The following is a 20,568-nucleotide window of genomic DNA, read 5'->3' as shown; positions in this document are numbered from 1 at the left end:
CATATACAATGGAGAAGGAGTCGGGTAAGATTATATAAACGGGGAAGGAGCGACCGAGTGCACTAGGGGCAGGAAAAGACAGTCAGGCAAGTAAATATACAAGGAGGGGGGGGGGGGGGGCAGTAAAACACATATGCAATAAAGGGCAGTGTGTGGGGGTGGTTGTAACCACAGTGAGGGGGGAGAGGGGAGTGTGTGGTGGTGGTTGTAATCACAGTGGTGGCAAAGAGGAATGAGTGGGGGTGGTTGTAACCACAATAGCACAATAGGGGGGGGGCATAGAGCCACAAGGGGGGAGGTAGAGGGCAAAAAATATGTTAATAACATTGTTCATTTGGGTGAAGGAGAACAAACAAGAGTTTCGGATACCATGTGAACCCTGACACAAGCACTATTTGTAATGGCGGCTTGTCTGTCTTGCGTGTCTATCTGTCTATGTCTCTGTCTTTCTCTTGTACCTCCGCTATGCACCTATTTATCACATTAAACTCTACTCCCAATTTCGCGCTTCTACATCCTTCCATCCAATTTGTATCTGTCTACACAGAACCAATTTCCTTCCAATATTCATCTTTCCTACCCCACCGCCCCCCTTCCCTCCTCGCCACCAACCTGCCCATAGACATTCTCCTATTCCGTTTCCTACTCCCCCCCTCCCTCCTCTGCTTCCATTTTGCCTCCTCTTCCTCCTCCTCCTCCTCCTCTGCCTCCGCCCTCTCCTCCCTCACACATCTGAACGAATACTCCCTCTTGGTCACTTAATTGCAGTGCTGATGCCTCCACGGCCTCCCCCCCCCCCGGCATCCACCACTGCATGTCGAACTTGTGGTGTCTCTCTCCTTACACTTCAGCCTTTGGGGGTCCTGTTGACAGTCTTGGGCGTCGACCAGGGCCCTGTAGAATAGACAGCCCGGGTGTCGATCAGGGTCCTGTAGAATAGATAGCCCGGGTGTCGATCAGGGTCCTGTAAAGTGCATAATCTTGGCGTCGACCAGGGTCCTGTAAAGTGGACAGTCTAGTCGTCAACCAGGGTACTGTAGAGTGGAGTCATGGTGTCGACCTGGGTCCTGTAGAAAATTGGGGTGTCGATCAGGGTCCTGTAGAGTGGACAGTTCGTGGATCGACCTGGATCCTATAAAGTAGACAAGTCTTGGAGTCGATCAGAGTCCTGTAATCAACCTGGACGTTGGCCATGGTCCGGTAGATGCTGAAAGTGCACTTTATGCATATATATACTGACAGTATTTTTTGAGTAAACATATATATTCTATGTCATATCTGTGGCAGTACTCATGTCCATATATACCTACGCACACACATACATACTCTCCCTCTCTCTCTCTCTCTTTCCCTCTATGCCTCTCTCTATGAATAGTGAATTATTCAAGAGACAGCCCTAGCTTTCATTTAATTTTTCATTGAATATCCTCCGACACCTCTCCTCCTATTCTTTACTAATATCTATCAATCTCGTTGATTCCTTGCTCTCTTTCACCCGCTCATCCATTCTTCATTGGTTTTTCCTTCCAATCTATCTCTATTTCCTTCCAATCTGCTCACTAGACACTCTTGTTTATCTCTCCCATCCTCTTGTTTTTTTTCTTACCTCTCTTTTCCCCTCCCTCTCCGTATTCATGGATTCCATACATTCCCTCCATTGCAACCCCCCCCCCCTTCCCCAACCCTCGATCAACGAACCATATCCACCCTCCCCCCCCCCTCTCCCGGTACTTGTCACCCCCTTACCCCTCCCCCTCCCCTGTCTAGCACCTCCGCCTCAAACACACACACACACGTGCATGCACGTACGCACTCGCGCACACAAGCACACATACGCACAAGAGGCAGGGCATAAAGAACTAGATCTCACTCGCCGTAGTCATTGATAGGTAAGCACATGCACGCACTCGCAAGCACACTCACGCACGCACGCACACAAGCTCACACACACACTTGCACCACCACATGGAGCACCACTTGGCAAATGGAATTTAATGTTAATAAATGTCATGTTATGGAATGTGGAATAGGAGAACATAGACCCCACACAACCTATATATTATGTGAGAAATCTTTAAAGAATTCTGATAAAGAAAGAGATCTAGGAGTGGTTCTAGATAGAAAACTATCACCTGAGGACCACATTAAGAATATTGTGCAAGGAGCCTATGCAATGCTTTCTAACTTCAGAATTGCATTTAAATACATGGATGGCGATATACTAAAGAAATTGTTCATGACTTTTGTTAGGCCAAAGCTAGAATATGCAGCTGTTGTGTGGTGCCCATATCTTAAGAAGCACATCAACAAACTGGAAAAGGTGCAAAGACATGCTACTAAGTGGCTCCCAGAACTGAAGGGCAAGAGCTACGAGGAGAGGTTAGAAGCATTAAATATGCCAAAACTAGAAGACAGAAGAAAAAGAGGTGATATGATCACTACGTACAAAATAGTAACAGGAATTGATAAAATCGACAGGGAAGACTTCCTGAGACCTGGAACTTCAAGAACAAGAGGCCATAGATTTAAACTAGCTAAACACAGATGCCGAAGAAATATAAGAAAATTCACCTTCGCAAATAGAGTGGTAGACGGTTGGAACAAGTTAAGTGAGAAGGTGGTGGAGGCCAAGACCGTCAGTAGTTTCAAAGCGTTATATGACAAAGAGTGCTGGGAAGACGGGACACCACGAGCGTAGCTCTCATCCTGGAACTACACTTAGGTAATTACACTTAGGTAATTACACACACACACACACACCTGTGTACTCACCTAGTTGTACTGAAGTTCAATTACCGTGAGGGTAACTGAACTCTATATTATATATATATATATATATAAAGGGTAACGGAGGATAAATATTCGGTGTATAGTTTGAAGTTAACTCTATGGAAATCTTTAAATCTAAAAATTATGATAAAACGTGAATGCATCGCACTAAAAGAACTGGGAAGGCGGGGCAAGGAGCTAATGGTGAACCGTTTAAGTACACTTAGGGGAGAGCTTGTAGGTGAGTACACCTACCTACCTACCTACCTTCCCCCTGCTGGGCCGCCGCCCAAGGCAGCAACCTACCTCTTGCTTCCATGCCTTGTCCTGCATTCCTGTTCTCGGTGTTCGCTCTCGACTACTGGTTTTTATCTTCCCTTCCCTCCCTCCATTCCTCCCTTCCACCCTCCTTCCCACTTCTTTCCAATTTCTTACTTGTCTTGCTTGTCCTTTGCTGCTTCCTCTCCCATTTATCGCTGTATACAAGCCTCTTCTTCCATCACTTTATTTTCTTACTTCTCGTCTTCTATCTTATGTATATTCAGTCTCTCTTGTTACCCTCCGCTTCTTTCTCATATACTTCCTGTGTCGATTTCCTTCACTTAACCTTTATATCTGTTCAGTTGTCCTGTTTCATACCTTTTCCGTTTGTTCGTGCTTGTAAGCGTCCCAGGAACCCCTTCCACTGCTCAAGCCAAAGACGCGCCCTCCCTCTCATTCCCTCCCTTTACTTTCCCTCTCCTCTTTCCCCATTCGTTATGATTCCCCATTTATTCCCTTGGAATATTCCCTTTTCCATAGCACGCAACACTTTTGCTTCTCTTTTGCTTCTCGGAGCCGTCTCCCGCGGGAGACCCAAACACCCTATTCTCACCCCCATTCAACCCCCCCCCCCTCTCCAGCTGATCCCCCCTCACAAGTTTTGTTCCAATTTTCCCTTTCATTTCCCTGTGTATTAAGACGCCCCTCCCTCCCCCCTCCCATTTATCAAATATCGCCCCATTTCGTCTCCTTCTATTCTTCTTCTTCTTACTCCTCATCTTAATTTTCCTCCGATCCTCTACACTCCTACAACCCCCCCCCTCTCCCTACCCCCTCAAATGCATTGCGCCCGCCACACCCCTCTTCCCCCCCCCCCTACCTGCCTCTCCCCCCCCTCTCGTTCCTTATTGATTGATGCAAGCTGGTCACTCGCTGGACCTTCTCCCTCTTGCCTTCATCCCCCCCCCCTCACACCCCTCCACTCTCTCCTCCCTACTGCCCCCCTTTTCCATCTATCACTTCTCTCTTCCACCTCTTTCATTCACTATAACCTTTTCCCACCTTCCTATTCTTATTCTCTTTCCCACCTCCCGTTCGTTCTACACTATTATAACTATCTATTACTACCTCAATATTCCTTCTCCCTCTTCTAAATGTGTCTTTCTCTCCGTCTTATTCTTACTCCATCTCTCCTAGATTTCTAAGTATTTCATCTCATCTCTCTCTCTCTCTCCTATATTTCTAAGTCTTTCATCTCATCTCTCTCTCTCTCTCTCTCTCCCACTCTTTGATATGTCCTTCCAATGTCCTTCCTCAGCTCTCTCTCTCTCTCTCTCTCATATACATACACACACACTGCCACCTCTTTATTTTCTCCACCTTACACCTCTCTCACCCTTTCCCTCTTGTTCCTCTTTATTCCCCCCGTCACTCTTGTACCTCTATCATTCCCCTCCCTCTTTTACCTCTCTCACCTTTCCTCTTTCCTCTTCCACTCGCCTCCTTAGTTCCAAATTCGGCGTCTCTCTTTTCTAGACAGACTAAGGGGGGGGAGGGTCATTAGGAATGTCATTGATGTTACTAATGAAACAGCAAGCTAAGAGTTGTTGGCCTCGATCAACTCATCTGAAGCCTGACCCTGGAAACACATCTATTTGATGCCCTAATTATTTTTATCTATTAGTGAACTAGGAGTGAATGATGTTCTTGAGAAAGGCATTGCCAGAAAGAGGCTGTTGATGACTGAGCGCCTTGTGTTACGGGTGCCACCTTCTTGTAAGGAACCAAGGTTCTAGGTTGGGAACCTTGAGAATGGTGGCCTTGAACAGAACAGGAAGTCTACCAAGATCTCGCAGGTGTTGAAGGCTCTCTTGTTTTGACCAGTCCAACCAGACCTGATCAAGACTAGAGATGAGCTTTCTCATGCGGTTCTCCACTTTGTCCAAAGTTCCGATGAATGATGGAGAGGCAGGCAGTCCAGGAGAGGGGGGGTGTATACTTAAGATGAGAGCGAACTTGTGCTTCATATAGGGTTTTGCAACTCCTGCTGTTAAGAGGTATTAGATGCGCCGTAGAGCTGTGAGTTTCTTGGCTGCCTTACTTGCTAGTTTCAGCACGTGAGTCTTCATAGTCAGAGAACAACTTCATTCCCAAAATGTCCACCTTATCCCTGAACACTATGTTCTTGCCACCCATTTGTTCACTTGTCACATTTGCCACATGCTGATTTATTGTCATCATCGCCTGGTGTTTCCTCAGCCGCAAATGTTACCCGTCATCACCCTCTCCCATTTAGAAATGGCTGAAAGTCGGTGATTAATGGCCCCTTATAGCAAGTGCCAGATTATCCATTAGATACAGTAGGCACAGTGCCTAGGTTCTACGATGTAGCCAGAGCCTACGGGAGGGCGTTTCTTTCCCCTTGTTCTACAAGATATTATATTGATATCAGAGTATTTTTTAATTTATTACTTAATTCTAAAAGTATCATATATTTATGTTACTTAATTGTTGTCTCTACTATTCTATTTAGGCATATTCTGACCATGACGAAATCTAAATAGTGGATACTAGCTTGAGTTATTAGTGAATATGCTGTCAAATCTGGGCTCATATCTTGGAGGTGCCTACGACCTCCGAAGGCCAACTGCTTGTAGCAATTGGTATTTCTTCTTTTCCTTGTGTATGAACTAAACTAACATATGTATAGACGTCAGCAAAGGCCTGAGGAGCGAGGCGTAGTAGAGCGTGGAAACAGACGTTCCTCAGCGAAGGGCCATGCATACTTACACCTTTACTTATTAATTTTATTTATTTACTGGGCCCATAAATATTTATTCGAATATATTGACTAGCTTAAGTTCTTCGTTTATGTAGAACTTAAGACTGTATTCCTGTTAACTTAATTTTGAATCTCAAAATGAAACTTGATAAAACACTTCCTAGGGGATACCTGATCAACCGGATTATGATTCATAAGTCTGACAACTCGTTACTAGTGTTCAAGTGCTAGAAAAACTAAATTTGAATATCAGAAAATTGCTCCTGTATCTTTCAATCCAATATAACTGTATTTACAATAGTGAACAGTGTATATATTTTTACGTAAGTCATCCTTCTAATAGAATTCATTTTCCTTCATGTGTAACAGTTTTCTTTCGTTAGAAATATTGTAGGACTCACTCATTTACACACACACACCCTTTATTGCGTTCTCAGGGGTTGACCTTCGGCTCTTGGATTCCACCTTTCAACATTCAGTGCTAGTTACCTTTGATCAGTACTCTACTTTTTAAACATATTCGAATCGCACCTGTGAAAAATGATCACGAATAGCCAAAACTATATGGGAAACCCAAAGATATTAATCTCTAATTAATCTCTCAGTACCCTAGATTCAATTCAATTTACTGTATTCAATATAAATATTGATTTGTTTTTAATTACAGAATTCAATTATATTGAATTATATAATTGCTATAATTATTGAATTTAGATATAATTCAAATTATTGAATTATATTAATCTATCAGTCCCCTAGGAACAATGTCCAGAGTTTAAATTTTTCCTATACAATGTTATTATAGTAAATTGTTACTATACAAATGTCAGGAAGCCTAGTCAATAAATTTGACGAAGCGTGTGCATACAGCGAGGGTAAGAATCTCGACACCATTCGGATCAGCGAAATATGGAGACGAAATGACATAATTGAAGGGACATTCTAGCTGAAAAAAAAAACTGAAGAAGCATGTAATTACTTGGCAGACACGGCAACATCAGAGGAAGTTTCAGAGCTACATAATGTGACATGCTGCAGCTGAAGCCTAAGCTCTTATAATTGGGGATATTAACTACGAGACAATTGATTCAAGAGGAACAATTTCTGGAGTTAGTACAGGACTCCTTTTTTCATACAGCTTGTGACAGAAGTCCACCACTGATAGCAACATTCCAGATCTTGTGCTGATATCAAAAGAAAGCGTGATCGACCAAATCTAGGTAAGGGAGACACTCGCCCCTTCATGTGGCCCGAATATTTAAAATAGAATATAATTACAGAAATCTAGTGGCTAGATTACTAGTGGAAATTGCTAATGGCTTTACAAGAATGTTAATTCTACTTATTTTCTATATTCTCTGTTAACCCCCAATGTAACTTCTTGTATATATATAAATAAATAAATAAATCCATATATGGGCCCAGAACGATGACTTTCGAGGAGACTATTTATTTATTTATATTTTTTTATTTATAAACAAGGTACATTGGGTTAGAGAGAATACATAGCATAGTATTTACAATCTTGTAAAGCCACTAGTACGCGCAGCGTTTCGGGCATTATAGAATGAAAGAGGGATTAGAAAATACCTCCTGGAAGTAGTTAAGAGATCAAGACATGAAAGCATCATGGAAAAATGGTCTTCATTGCACTTGTCCAAAAATATTTGCCAGTGAGAAAGAAAAGAGAGAACTGGATGGATGACACAGACAGCAAAAAAAAGCTCCATGACAACTAGATGAGAAAGGTGGTAATCCCAGGGTTTAAGATCCATATGTAAACAATGAATATAATTTGCAAAATGTCTCGCACAATTTTATATGATACTTAGCTTCTTGTTAGTATAAGTGTCCACCTCATCAAACCTTTATACAATCTAAATTTTATCTTGAGTTATGCCCAAAGTGTTCACGGCGTAATAGTAGCTTTATGTAATGTTCTTGTCTCCTCTATGTATCTTCCCCTTTTATGTCACATATCAAAGTACATTTGTGTAAATAAACTTATTATAGTAATGCTGCCGCTAACATCACCGCTGACAAAGCTGCAGCTAACATCACCGCTAACAATGCTGCAGCTAACATCGCAGCTGACAATGCTGCAGCTAACATCGCAGCTGACAATGCTGATATAGTTATCAATGCTACTGATGTTGTAAATGTTACAGTTATAAATGCTCTTGATGTCGATGTAGCTGGTACTTCTGATGTTGCAATTGCTACCGCTGCGACTGTTAATGCTGTTTGCCGATAACGTAAGTAGTAGTTATGAAGAATGCTGCTGGACTTAATGCCCTGTTGCTACCGCTACTGTTAATGCTACTGTTTATATAACTCTACTGTTCATAACTCTATTGTTCATAACATTACTGTTTACGTATGGTTTCCAGTTTCGGGGACTGGAAACGTGATAGGTAAACGTGGATTACCAGTTACTGATGACCCTCCCCAGCTTACGACCCACAACAGTTGCTTAACTCCCATGTGCCTATTTACTGCTCGACGAATAGAGGTATCAGATGAAAAGAAGCCAGCCCAAACGTCCTTTTCTACTGTGGGGGTTCAAACCCCGAGACTCGGTTGCGAACCGATTGTGCTGCAGTACCTTCATCACTATTATACTACATAATAAACTGCTACTACGACGAGTTAGTCTTATAAGGCTACTCCTACGACTACAACTGCTGAGACTACAATTAAAATGACCACTGACCAATGCCACTGCTCTCTGGATAGTTCATAAATGAAACTACAACGGCTGATGAATTTTCTAAAGCCAATACTACAGGAATGAAAGCTATTTTCACTTGAAGAAAAGCCTTGGAGACATGATCACCACATACAAAGTAACTCAAGGGTAGCCCAGTAGAGATTATTTAGCATGGGAGGCAGACGCCAGACAGCTTAAACTGTAGATATGATAAGAGCTCAAAGGGTTCGCGAACCGGTACACCTGCAGACTGAAGGTCAAAAAGCGAGACTACAGAACTACAGCTCAGCCAATGCAAGCACACCTAGGTGAGAGGAAAGACTAGTAGATGGGGACACAAAAAGCTAAACCCCACTTCCCCCATAGTCACTAATAAGTTGTTTTTAGTTAATTTTCTACTACAGACGTGATCGTACCTTACAACAATGGTAAACAACATATATACACATTTTTCATCTTTTATAGAGTGGGTTAGAGAACTGCTCTAGTACATAGTGAGTTACTGAGCATTCAACCCCTCACTATGTTCTGTAGCAGCTCTCTAACCCTGTAATAGGTAAGTACAGAGTACTCACACTAACTTATTGAGACCAGACCTTGACCAAGCTCAAGCCAGTGACGTCACTGATGACGCGAAGACAAATTTCAAGAAATATGACGCCACTTTGCTGCAATCTTAACTCTCCAGTCAGACAATTGTATAACCCGGTAGGAGTGAAGGTATTCCTAGAAATGTCGTTTGGTTGTGCGTGTATTGTGTGTTTTTATTTTGGTGGTGTGTGTGTGTGTGTGTGTGTGGAACACACAATTAATGGAATAGGTTAGAAGAAGTTTTTAGAGCGAACTGAATAAAAAAAAATAATGTAAATATGACCAAAACGCGGCCATAGAGCCATTACATAAAACTATGAACGTTCTGAAGGTGAGTTAAGAGATTAGCTTGTCTTTAAGTAAGGGTTCACGCTCACACACATGTACACACACATACAACTGCATACACGCACATGAACGTATACACGCAAATATATTTATAAGTAAACACACATCCACCCACCCACACACACACACACACACACACACACACACACTAGAAAAAATGGCAAGGAGCTGAATATTTTGGTGTCCGTGTAGAGACTTCACACGAGTATCCAAGATTATCTAACATGCATATCCATAATAAAGCTACCATTATTATTAGTAATATTATTTTATTATTATAATTAATACTCTTATTATTATTATTACTTGCATTATTGTCTTTACTATAATATCATGACTTAAGGTAACTTGCTTGGGCTGGGGAGAGCGTCGGAGGCGACAGGAGCGAGCAAGCAGGACTACGTGGTGGCCCCTAGCAACAGAGGCCTCCTGCAGCATGGTAATGTTGCCCTTGTGGCGTCTTCAGAAATGGCGAGTATTGCTAGTCTCCTCACACCGAGGGGAAAAGATTACATCAGGCCAATTCAATTTTTTGAGGGGGAAGGGGGGGGGGAGGGTGATGTGGAGGAGGGGGGTATGAAGGTGAGGAGGTTTAGGGAGTAAGGGAAGGTGAGAGAGCAGGAGATGGTTAGGGATAGGGTTGGGAAGCAAAATGTTGTTATTGTTTTAGATTTAGCTACTCAGAACGAAATGTCCATGAAGCACGGGCTACACGGGGTAGCAAAAGATGGCAAGGTGATTAGTTACCTGGAGGGGGGAGGGGAGAAGGGTGGGAGGGTGTGTCAGGTGGGAGGGGTGTCAGGTGGGAGGGTGTCAGGTGGGAGGGTGACGCAAGTGTGGGCAAGGCTGCAGGTGGCCAGGTAACAACTATGAACATGATTGAAGATCAGTACTAATTTTAAAATCGCTTTAAGTGTAGAAGCATGGGTTGGATGTGGGGCACATCTTACCTACTCTCTTCCTAGCTACACACCCGCAGCCTCCTCTCCACCCCCTGCTTATTTCCTCTCTTCCTTGCTCCACTACCTAAATACAGTCTCTTCTCCACCACCCCTTATCTCATGCGGTTGCTTCCACCTCCGTCACGCACTTACTTCTTCCCTCTTCTTATGTTAACAAGAGCATTATTTACACTAATCTGTTTACATGTAAATAAATGTCATTATCCTTACAGTACTTATGAGTCAAGCAAGAACTACGTGTGATGAGTTCCTCATAAGAACGACCAGACTCATCTCACATGATTTCGGGGCTTTAGTGTCCCCGCGGCCCGGTCCGCGACCAGGGCTCATGACGATACTGCATGCGTGAGTGCTGCAGAGAACTGATCGCCGGCTCTATAGGTGACTGACGGTGTTCTCAGGATTACGTACAAAGGCTGTCAGCGTTGGCTGGCGCTGCTGACGTGACGCAGCTGTCAGCCATGCGCCCAACTCTCGCACGCGCATGTACAGCACCGCAGTCATTGAGCAAAACAGGTTTATCTGGTCGGTACCTCGATTGGACTGCTCAGTCTCTCTCCTCTTATTCGACATCTTTCTCTTCTTATTCTTTCCAATTATCCTTCCTCGCTTTCTCCATACCAATCTCCATCACCACGGAATGCAAGCAGCCACTTCGCAGGACGCAGCAATTTGCACTAGCCAGCAGTCAGAAAATAAAAAAAGGTGACTGTGGACAGGGAAGCTCCAAATAGGATTGGAGAGCGAAGGACCGAAATGCAGTGACAGATACTGGTGGGAATACAGATAGAAGGGACCGAAAACAGCGTATAGAAAGTTTTAGGCAGATACAGCTATAGTGAGAAGCTCTCCTGGTAGTATTCACATACAAGGCCATAGAAGTCAGTCCCTTTGAACAAATCCACAAGGGCCGTGACGAGGATTCGAACCTGCGTTCGGGAGCATCCCAGACACTGCTTTAATCGACTGAGCTACGACAGGGTAAAAAGGTCCCTTTGTCTAACTCCTCTTCAGCCTCTCATTAACTACCGCCGTTACAAAAAAAAGTACTTTTATTAAAAATGAAAGCACCGTAATATTGACGCTTTCTATACATCGGTTTCGATACGTTGTAGGTGAGTTTCCTTCAGTTCGTATGTTTCTGATTAGGTAATACAGTTGTATTTTTAACGGATTAGCAAGTCGAGAGGCCGGGCTGATCCGAGAGGCCGGGCTGATCCAAGAGGCCGGGCTGATCCGAGAGGCCGGGCTGATCCGAGAGGCCGGGCTGATCCAAGAGGCCGGGCTGATCCGAGAGGCCGGGCTGATCCGAGAGGCTGGGCTGATCCAAGAGGCCGGGCTGATCCAAGAGACTGTTATTGCTGTGAACTGGCATTTACTCTCGCAGCCCCACCTCGTCAGTTACACCAAGGCAGCCCAAGCACGGAAAGATCGAGGCCGACCACTCACGTATCCAGGAAAATCAACACAAAACAAATTCCGTAAAAAATACGACTAATTTTGCCTAATCAGAAACTTACGAACCCAAACTAACTTATAACTTATCATGGCCGATGCATGGAGAACGTAAATACTAAGATGTTGTATTTTATACTAATGCGTCACAGTTCTTTTTTACCGGACTGGACGATGTCGTAATAAATGATGCGTATTATGTAATAGGATGGGTCGGGGCCTATTTATTATTAACATCTTTATTGGCAAAATTAATTACAATTTTGCCTAATCTGAGGATTTTGATAGTGTTATTAAAGTGAGGATAATGGTGGTATTCACTGTCACGCAGGACAGAGGGTCATACATAAGACAATAGGTCTAAACTATAGGCTGAAGCCTAAGCTCATTGTTAGGAAGGTCGAATACTAAGTCTACGTTTGACCTTCCTTGGGTATGCCCTACTTCCATCTTCCTGTGTCCATTCATACCCTGTTCAAAGATATGCAATAATGCCAGTTCCTGAGCTGAAGGGCTTGAGCTATGAGGCAAACTGAGGGAACTGGATCTCACCACACTTGAGATAAAAAGGAATAAAGCAGACTTGATAACGACGTACAAGATTCTAAGCGGAATGACTAAGTAGATAGAGAGGCACTGCTCAGTTAGGAATATTTGAACAAGGACGTAAATGGACACTGGGGACACAGATGAGTTTCAGAAGTCAGAAGGAACTTCTGATTTCTGTGATGTATTCGTTTGCCTTGTTCGGGTTGAATGTAGACACAGTAGTCGCTTCTGTATATATTTATTGACCGAGACAACAAGGTATATATCTGGCCAGCCGAGGTCCACCTACTCTTGGTCTGTGAGGAGAACTGAGGCTGCTGGGAGCATGGCTGATGCTCCTCTGTCTGGCATGACGTCAGAGGCCTACTTGCCTGTGATTGGTTATATTCCAACTGACATAGAATTTGAGTATAACAGATGAGTTTGATGAGGAAGTTCTTCATGCAATGGAAAAAAATAATATTGCATGCTCCACCCGGCAAGGACATCTAGGTGAGTACATACACACAAAAACTATGTATATGAACACACACACAAAACAAAAATATGCAAAACACATACACACACGCACGTGCGCGCGTGCACACAAACACACTGCGGAAAGCCTGAATCATGTAGAATCGCAATATTATTAAAAACTAATCTGAAGGTCGGCCCAATCTCCGTCGTGGGCAGGAACAGCATCCAGTTGATGCTTTTTTCTGATGTTAAATAGCTCCATGCAATGCTCGTATTATCTAATACACCGCTGTATCTGATAGCAGAGGGAGAGAGAATTAGTAGTGGGGACAACCAGCACTGGACACAACCAGTAGTGGGCACAACCAGCACTGGACACAAGCAGTAGCAGAGACAGTTCAAGAGTATGAAGACATATCAGTGGGTCAGAAGGACTCCAAGGACAGTATCCAGAGTAAGAGGGCTCAAAGCAACACCGGGAAAGCAAACCTTTCAATCATCTTGAATATCAGGTTATTCAATGACCATGTGAACAACCATTAGCGGAACTATGCAGTTCTACGCACAATGGTGTCACAATATCGTGATACTTCCGTGAGAACGATGGGCTCGAACAAGCGGGACCCAGGACGCACGCCGTACAGAGAGTCAACTGGTAGTACGGTGATCGTCTGAGGAGACCCAAGATGTAGGTTCGAGCATGACATCTTACTCCAAAGATTTTTCTCAGTGCCGTTCTGATTGGCAATACGTGGTATATGGGATAGTGTATTGACATGCTTTGGGTTCAATACACACAAAAATCACAGTTACAGTGTGAGTTAAACAGCTGTTGTGGGATGCATCCTGGGGTAATTTAACTAGTAGTTGACTTAGGGAGGCCTCGATAAGCCTAAGAAGTTTCCTGTCCGAATATTGGAACCATCAGGAGAACCTGATGGGTTTGATATACATGGTATACTAGGTCCAGCATAGTAAGTCACGGTATTAACACTAGTTTGTTAACATATACATTAAGACCACACACTAGAAGGTGAAGAGACGACGACATTTCGGTCCGTCCTGGACCATTCTCAAGTCGATTGTGACAATCGACGCAATCAAGACAATCGACTTGAGAATGGTCCAGGACGGACCGAAACGTCGTCGTCCCTTCACCTTCTAATGTGTGATCTGGTCAACATATTTCAGCCACGTTACTGTGACTTATCGCCTGCATATACATTAAGAGTCTATTTACAGTTTACCAAACAATCATCGTTGTCCCAAGAGGCCCTAACACAATGGATGAGTGTTTCAGTGTATTAAAGTAGTGCGAATAGTTAGTGTATGAGAGAGTTTAGTATTAGGGAACCCATACTCATTCAGCAAGTGGCAGAAACGTTATAGTGTCACATAAAGAGGTTCAGGAACTAGTAAGGTAATGAGGAGAAAGCGTTTAGCCAGTACTGCAACACAGCACTTGATGGGGGATATTAGGACAGGGAAGGTGGGAAAGAACGGTGTCTAACCAACTGGTCCGTCGGGGATCGAACACCGGCTTGTAAAAGCGAGTCTGTCGATGAACCCCACCTAAGCAAGTTACATTTATAGTAAGCTAGTTAAATACACATAAATAGATATTTATATAGTTAAATAAATACAGTAAGTATATAACTGTATTTATCTATTTAACTAGTTAATTTACCTATCAAGCACCCCCGCACCCAGCCAGCGGGCGGCGTGGTGCTTGATAGGGAAAAGCTCCCCATGGATGCACTGAGCTAAGATTTATGGTAAAATAGTATTAATGAAATACGTTTAAATGTATTGTGACAGTAATCTTCCATTGTTCCCCCATTCCATCACATGGTGATGCAGAGTGTGTGAATAGTCAGTAGGTAATGTAAACACCCAGAGATGCTTGTAACTGCGTCTAATACAAGTTGTAGGAACATTTATGAGTCTGTTGATTTTTCTGCATGATCCATAGATATGCGGCTCTTGCATGACATTGCAATGATTGATGGACTAGCTAGTGTAGATTTCACTTTGTCTCAGAGCCAGAATTCATCATTGCACAACCTCTTACGAAACCTGTACATCTTTCCTTAATAATGATGACATGCTTTACATACAGTAAATAGTTTACGAGCTTTAAAACTTCATAACCAAAGGTTAGTGTTGTTATAAACTAAGCAGTCACGATTGAGAAAAGATGTACAGGTTTCGTAAATGCTTCATGATTCCTGACCGGTCTTAAACTCCAGATACGTGGAAGTTTTCCTCTCTCATTTGGTACTTTGTCCCGGCCCACCCCGTTCCACTACACTGTTGTGGAGTGTAGTGTTGGTCAGGTGGGTGCTAGTGGCTGCCGCACTCAGTGAGAGTTCCGCTAGACGAGTTGCTGGCGCACCGCGAGATTATTGGCTCCCACAACCACCTTCCTCCAAGATGCCACGCTAACATTTGCTCCCACATTCTCCGCTTATCAGATGTTCTCTTTCACTGTAATGTCAAGCGTGCGGCAGTTCAGGTCTTATGAAATATACTCCCGTATAATAAGAGACTAGGTAGGCGTGAGTACATACACATATAAACAGACTAGCGGCAACCCGAGTGGCTGCCAGATTAGCAAGATAACCAACCCATCGCTGCGTGAAGCGCAGTTGGAGTTGTTGTGTTGGTTGAGTGTTGACTGGTATGGAAATGAGGTATAAATCTCCGTGTTAGCAGCAGGTGTAAAGCCCAGTGTGTGAGGAGAGGCGTGGGTGAGGGCGCGGAGTGGTCCACCGGGGCGGGGGTGTGCTGGAAGATCACCAGGGTGGTGGAGGCGTGAGTTTGACCTACGAGGGGGGGTCAGTTGCAGGAGGACCACCGCACCAGCTGCTTGTGTGCATGTTCACCCTCCCTCCCAGTCTCTCTACACATGTTCTCCAAGCATATGCATCCTTAAATGTGAACGAAACAAAAAGTGGGCAATATCTCGTATTACGAAATATCCGCAGCATCAAAGACCTCTACGGACGTTATTCGGCCTACAAGTTATCCACGTACAGTAGAAATAGATTACACCTTCACAAAACATAAATAAGTTAACCCAGAAAATGGACTCTCACCAATCAGTAGTCTTGTGTGTTGTGTACGCCATGTTCCTCATGCTGGGGGGAGTAATGTTCATGTTCCTGGAACATGAGATGAGTGAGACCATAGAAGTCACCGAGCCACCAGAATGGACCCGCCTTAAAGGTAAGATATTTCGTATATGTTTTTAATTCAAATTTTGTCTTCAGGTTCCTTACAGTGACTCCTGTTAACGCCGGGACACGTGTATACTTTGAGTTTCATCTAGCCGGAAGTACTCTATAGTAAACACTTTAAATCCAAGCACAGGAATATGCCTTTTTACTCCGGGACAAGAAGCGTGTGGCATATCGACGTCCCGATAGCAAAGAACACTGGGTATCTGTGGTCACATGTCCAGTTATTGTCCTGATTCAACGGTGCTTAATCTGACTGACCGATCTATGTACAAATTTATTGCATCGAATGTCGAGGGCAGAGTGATCCTCGAGGTTTTCAAGCTGCTCCTTGTAAGTTTGTCAGGCCCAGCACTCTACAGCATAGTGTAGCAGGGAGTGCCAGGCACTGTGTTTTACGGCATCGTACAACAGGGAATGTTATGTACTGAAATGTACAGCATCGTGTAATAGGTAATGCTAGGCACTGTACTCTACAGCATCAAGTAGGAGAGAACGCAAGGCACTGTGTTCTACAGCATCAAGTAGGAGAGAACGCAAGGCACTGTGTTCTACAGCATAGAGTAGCATTGAACGCCAGGCATTGTACTCTACAGCATCGAGTAGCTGGAACGCCAAGGACCATTCTACAGCATTATGTAACAAGACCGCCAGGCACTGTGCATCATCACAGGGAAGCATTATCATGTAACAGGGAACATTCTGACCTTGTGTTCATGCTACGGTGAACAACACTCCCCCCAAAAAACACACCAAGCTCACTACTGAGGATTATCAAAGTACAGAAATTACAAGCTAGAAAAGTCAGAACATAAAAAAGCACCTTGAAGAGGGAACCTGTGTACTCATCTAGCTAAGTTTGCGAGAGTTGAGTTTTAGCGCTTGAGTCCTACCTGTTAACCTAAAGATGATCGGAACCCTTTGGACTCATCTATGTAAATTTGAAGATGTGTTTGGAGACTCAGCCGTTTCCCTTCTTGGTTTACTTTATTTATTTACTCCAATGAAACTAAAAGCAACCAATACAAAGTCTATAATTATGATAAATAATTGTTCTACCCTGTCAATCCCACATAGTATTTTATATGTGGTAATCATGTCTTCTCTGTTTCTTCTCTTCACCGCTGTTTGGTTTAATTCTGACGGTGTTTCGTGGTAATTCATGGACTCTCAGCTCTGGGATTAGTCTGGTGGCATACCGCTGAACTTTCTCCAGCTTCGTTTCATGTTTGACGCGTACGCGCGCGCACGTGTGTACTTACCTAGTTGTACTCACATAGTTGTGTGTGTGCGTGTGTGTGTGCGTGTGCGTGTGCGTGTGCGTGTGCGTGTGCGTGTGTGTGTGTGTGTGTGTGTGTGTGTGTGTGTGTGCATTTGCTTTACGAACCGTCAATGACCTATCTCTTTCCGGTTGAAATATCAACGGGAAATGTAAATTAACGCCATTCCTCTCATCCCTTTCTCTCTCTCTCTCTCTTTCTCTCTCATCTACAATCATAATTACCAACATTAATTCTCATGCACGATGCGAACATTAATCCCTGTAAGCCATACACGAAAAATGTTGGAACTCTACCAAAAAAAGAGGTGACATCTGTGCACACCTGGTTAATGAACCGAGGCACAGAGACACTTGGCAGTGTACTAATCTCAGCACCTGCCGTCATAGCTCGAGAGAGTGTACACCTGCAGTTTTAATGTGTGCACTCGCCTTCAACGGCACTCACAGCTTCAAGAATGCACATAGCTTCAAAGTCATGGCTCTTCAAAATGCACACGATGAGTCACAATAACGTGGCTGAAGATATGAAGATAAACCACACACCAGACACGACGTTTCGGTCCGTCCTGGACCATTATGAAGTCCACTGTGCGAATGGCTCTTAAAAAATAAGCAGTTTTAAGAGTACACGCAGCTTCTAAAACAAGCAGCTCTTTGAGTACATAAGAATATAGGCAACTGCAGGAAGCTGGAGAACAATGACCGAAGAAATAGTAAAAACATTGTTGTGAATCCTTTATTAAAATCTTAGTTTCCAATCAGTAAACAAATTGCGTTTGCGATCATCGATTCAAGAATTTGCTCTATAATATTCATAGGGAAGCAGATCCCTTTCTGAGAAGTGCCATCTGATTGGCCGGACTTCGATAATAGGAAAGCTACTCGAGGCTATAATAACGATTTATATAGGCAAACACCTTTACAAATGATGCTGTATATATAATTATATATATTTACATACATAGTCTGAAAAAGAACATGCTTTCTTGCAATAGTGATTTCGTCTTAAATCTGCCGTACTTGTACACAAGAGTATTCAAGACAGTCAACAGAAATATTAGTTGTGATGTTATCTAGACCTTATCAATGCCTTGGGCACAGTATCCCACGAGAAGCTGAATAGGAAAGTTAAGATTGATGTTACTGGAGTCTTAATTAGATCAGAGCCTGGTGGAAGGGTAGGCAACAGAGAGCTAACATCAACGGGGTTTTAGTCAGAACGGAGAAATGTTCACGACTGAATCCCAAGTGTCCGTTTTTCTTTTGGACATTGTGTTAATATAAAAAATTCAAAATTCAAATTCAAATGTTTATTCAGGTAAAGGACATACATACAAGGGGTGATACAAATATTGATGAATTTATAGATAGAGCTAGTACATACAATGCCTAAAGCCACTATTACGCAATATATGTAAACGATTCAGATGTTGGGGTGAACAGTGATATCGGCAAATTTGCAGATAACAATAATGCGGGACAAATAAAAATATCGAGTGAAGACTGTGGAATTCCAAAAAGTCCTCATCACATTTCAGAACTAAGAAAGTTGCAGTTAACTTTCATGAGTTCAGAGTACAACATTTAGGAAAACAGTGATAACGTCTACCAGATGAATGATGCAGATATTGGCAAATTGAGTTATGAGTCATGAATGGCAGTGACATGAGACCAAGGCAACAGTGCATCAAAGATCATAACAAAGCACATGTTGGGCAAACGACACTGATTCAACGTTGAATCAACGCTTAATCAACGTCGAAGACATTGTATCAGCGTTGATAACAATCATAGTTACTCAAGAATGTTTTGACCATTATGTTCTTGCAATTACATTTAACCCTGAAGAGTTAAAGACTACCTAGACTTTTCCATCCACCTCTGGACACCATATCAGAGAGTGGACTTCCATTACCTTGAGTGTCCGGGACCTCCCATACGAGATGTTCAGGGGGAAGACATGGTATATGATCTACTGTATTTGGGCTGCGAGGCATAAGTATGACGCCAAGTCTACTCTAAAGCATTACTCCTCAAGCTGCTCCTCAGGAAATTAAGTGGTGAAGAGGACGACAAAAATTATGAGGAAAATTATAAAGGAGAAGAAAATAGGGTAGAAGAATGGTGGGGGAATGTGTGTGTGTGTGTGTGTGTGTGTGTGTGTGTGTGTGTGTGTGTGTGTGTGTGTGTGTGTGCAGAGATTAAAGTGAGAAGGATGAGAACAAGAATGAGAAAGAGGAAGCGGTGAAGTGGGGTAAGGAGGAGGACGGTGGGGATGTAGGAATCATGAGTTGGTTTGATGAATTGTAAAATCTGGCCATAAGGTTGTGGATGGAGGTGCCTGTCATAACTTCTTGAATATATTTCTTTGACTCATGTCTGTCCTTTGGTAGAATTATGCTGTTCTCTTCACACAGCATCCTTCTCATCTATTTAGTATCATGTGCAAATATCGATATGGACGAGTCTACCTCCTCCGCTCCACACGAATAAAAAAAACAGATGCGGTCCGAGTATCGAGCCTGCTTGTAACTTCCCTCTATCCTGTATCTTAACTCTCATTACAAACTTCTATTTCCTATTTGTCAGACACTCTCTAATCCAGTCAAATATCATTCAAGTTCGTGGGGGTCACTGACAAGGACTTTTTGCCAATTTAAGAAAAGACAATTTACCCTTCCTACTCTCTCTCCTGAATCTTAAAGACCTTATTTTAATGAAATCTCAATCAGGTTCGTAAAGCATGGAGGAGTGACACAGTGCATGCGTAATGTCCTCGGAAACAATATACTGTTGAGCAGCAACGTCTCTCTTCATTATTTTGCAGCTGTGTTCATGCTAGAATTAGAGGTGACATTAAGGACATAATCCAGGGTGCTCGTTGTTATGTTACAACTGGTTACTTAACGACAGTGAACGTTACACTCACACGGTGCAAAAACTGCATATTTTTTGGTAGCTGGTTCTATAACCCACTGGGATTTTTAAGTAAATGTAGACGAACTCAGGCACTGTAAATAATGATATACATGCAGATGTCTATTTCTACAGAGACCAGCTTGGAAGACAATGTTTGGTGATTCGACGATCGCAAGTTTCCACGCCAAACTAATAAAAAAATCATTGGCAACGAGTTAACTTGAATTTTTATAAAAAAAATG

General features: G+C 43.1%; 1 protein-coding gene and 1 long non-coding RNA gene across 7 annotated transcripts in view; one reads left to right on the top strand and one right to left on the bottom strand.

The window, feature by feature from the left end:
- The window catches only part of LOC138355329 (uncharacterized), a 419,561-nt gene that overhangs the window by 278,147 nt on the left and 120,846 nt on the right, over nucleotides 1-20,568 (bottom strand). The window lies entirely within an intron of this gene.
- The window catches only part of LOC123767561 (potassium channel subfamily K member 10), a 48,897-nt gene continuing 43,859 nt past the window's right edge, over nucleotides 15,531-20,568 (top strand). For all 4 annotated transcript variants that reach the window (XR_011223948.1, XM_045757302.2, XM_045757304.2 and 1 more), the window contains exon 1: nucleotides 15,531-16,114. Coding sequence is in view for 3 of the 4 variants with exons in the window: in XM_045757302.2 (XP_045613258.2) it covers nucleotides 15,973-16,114 (142 nt within the window). In the remaining variant the exon portion in view is untranslated. The remainder of the gene's footprint in view (nucleotides 16,115-20,568) is intronic.

This window comes from Procambarus clarkii, chromosome 67, assembly GCF_040958095.1.
Source record: "Procambarus clarkii isolate CNS0578487 chromosome 67, FALCON_Pclarkii_2.0, whole genome shotgun sequence".
NCBI classification, from domain to species: domain Eukaryota; kingdom Metazoa; phylum Arthropoda; class Malacostraca; order Decapoda; family Cambaridae; genus Procambarus; species Procambarus clarkii.
Note: the sequence above shows the minus strand (reverse complement) of the source record. Positions and strands in the feature narration are given on the sequence as shown.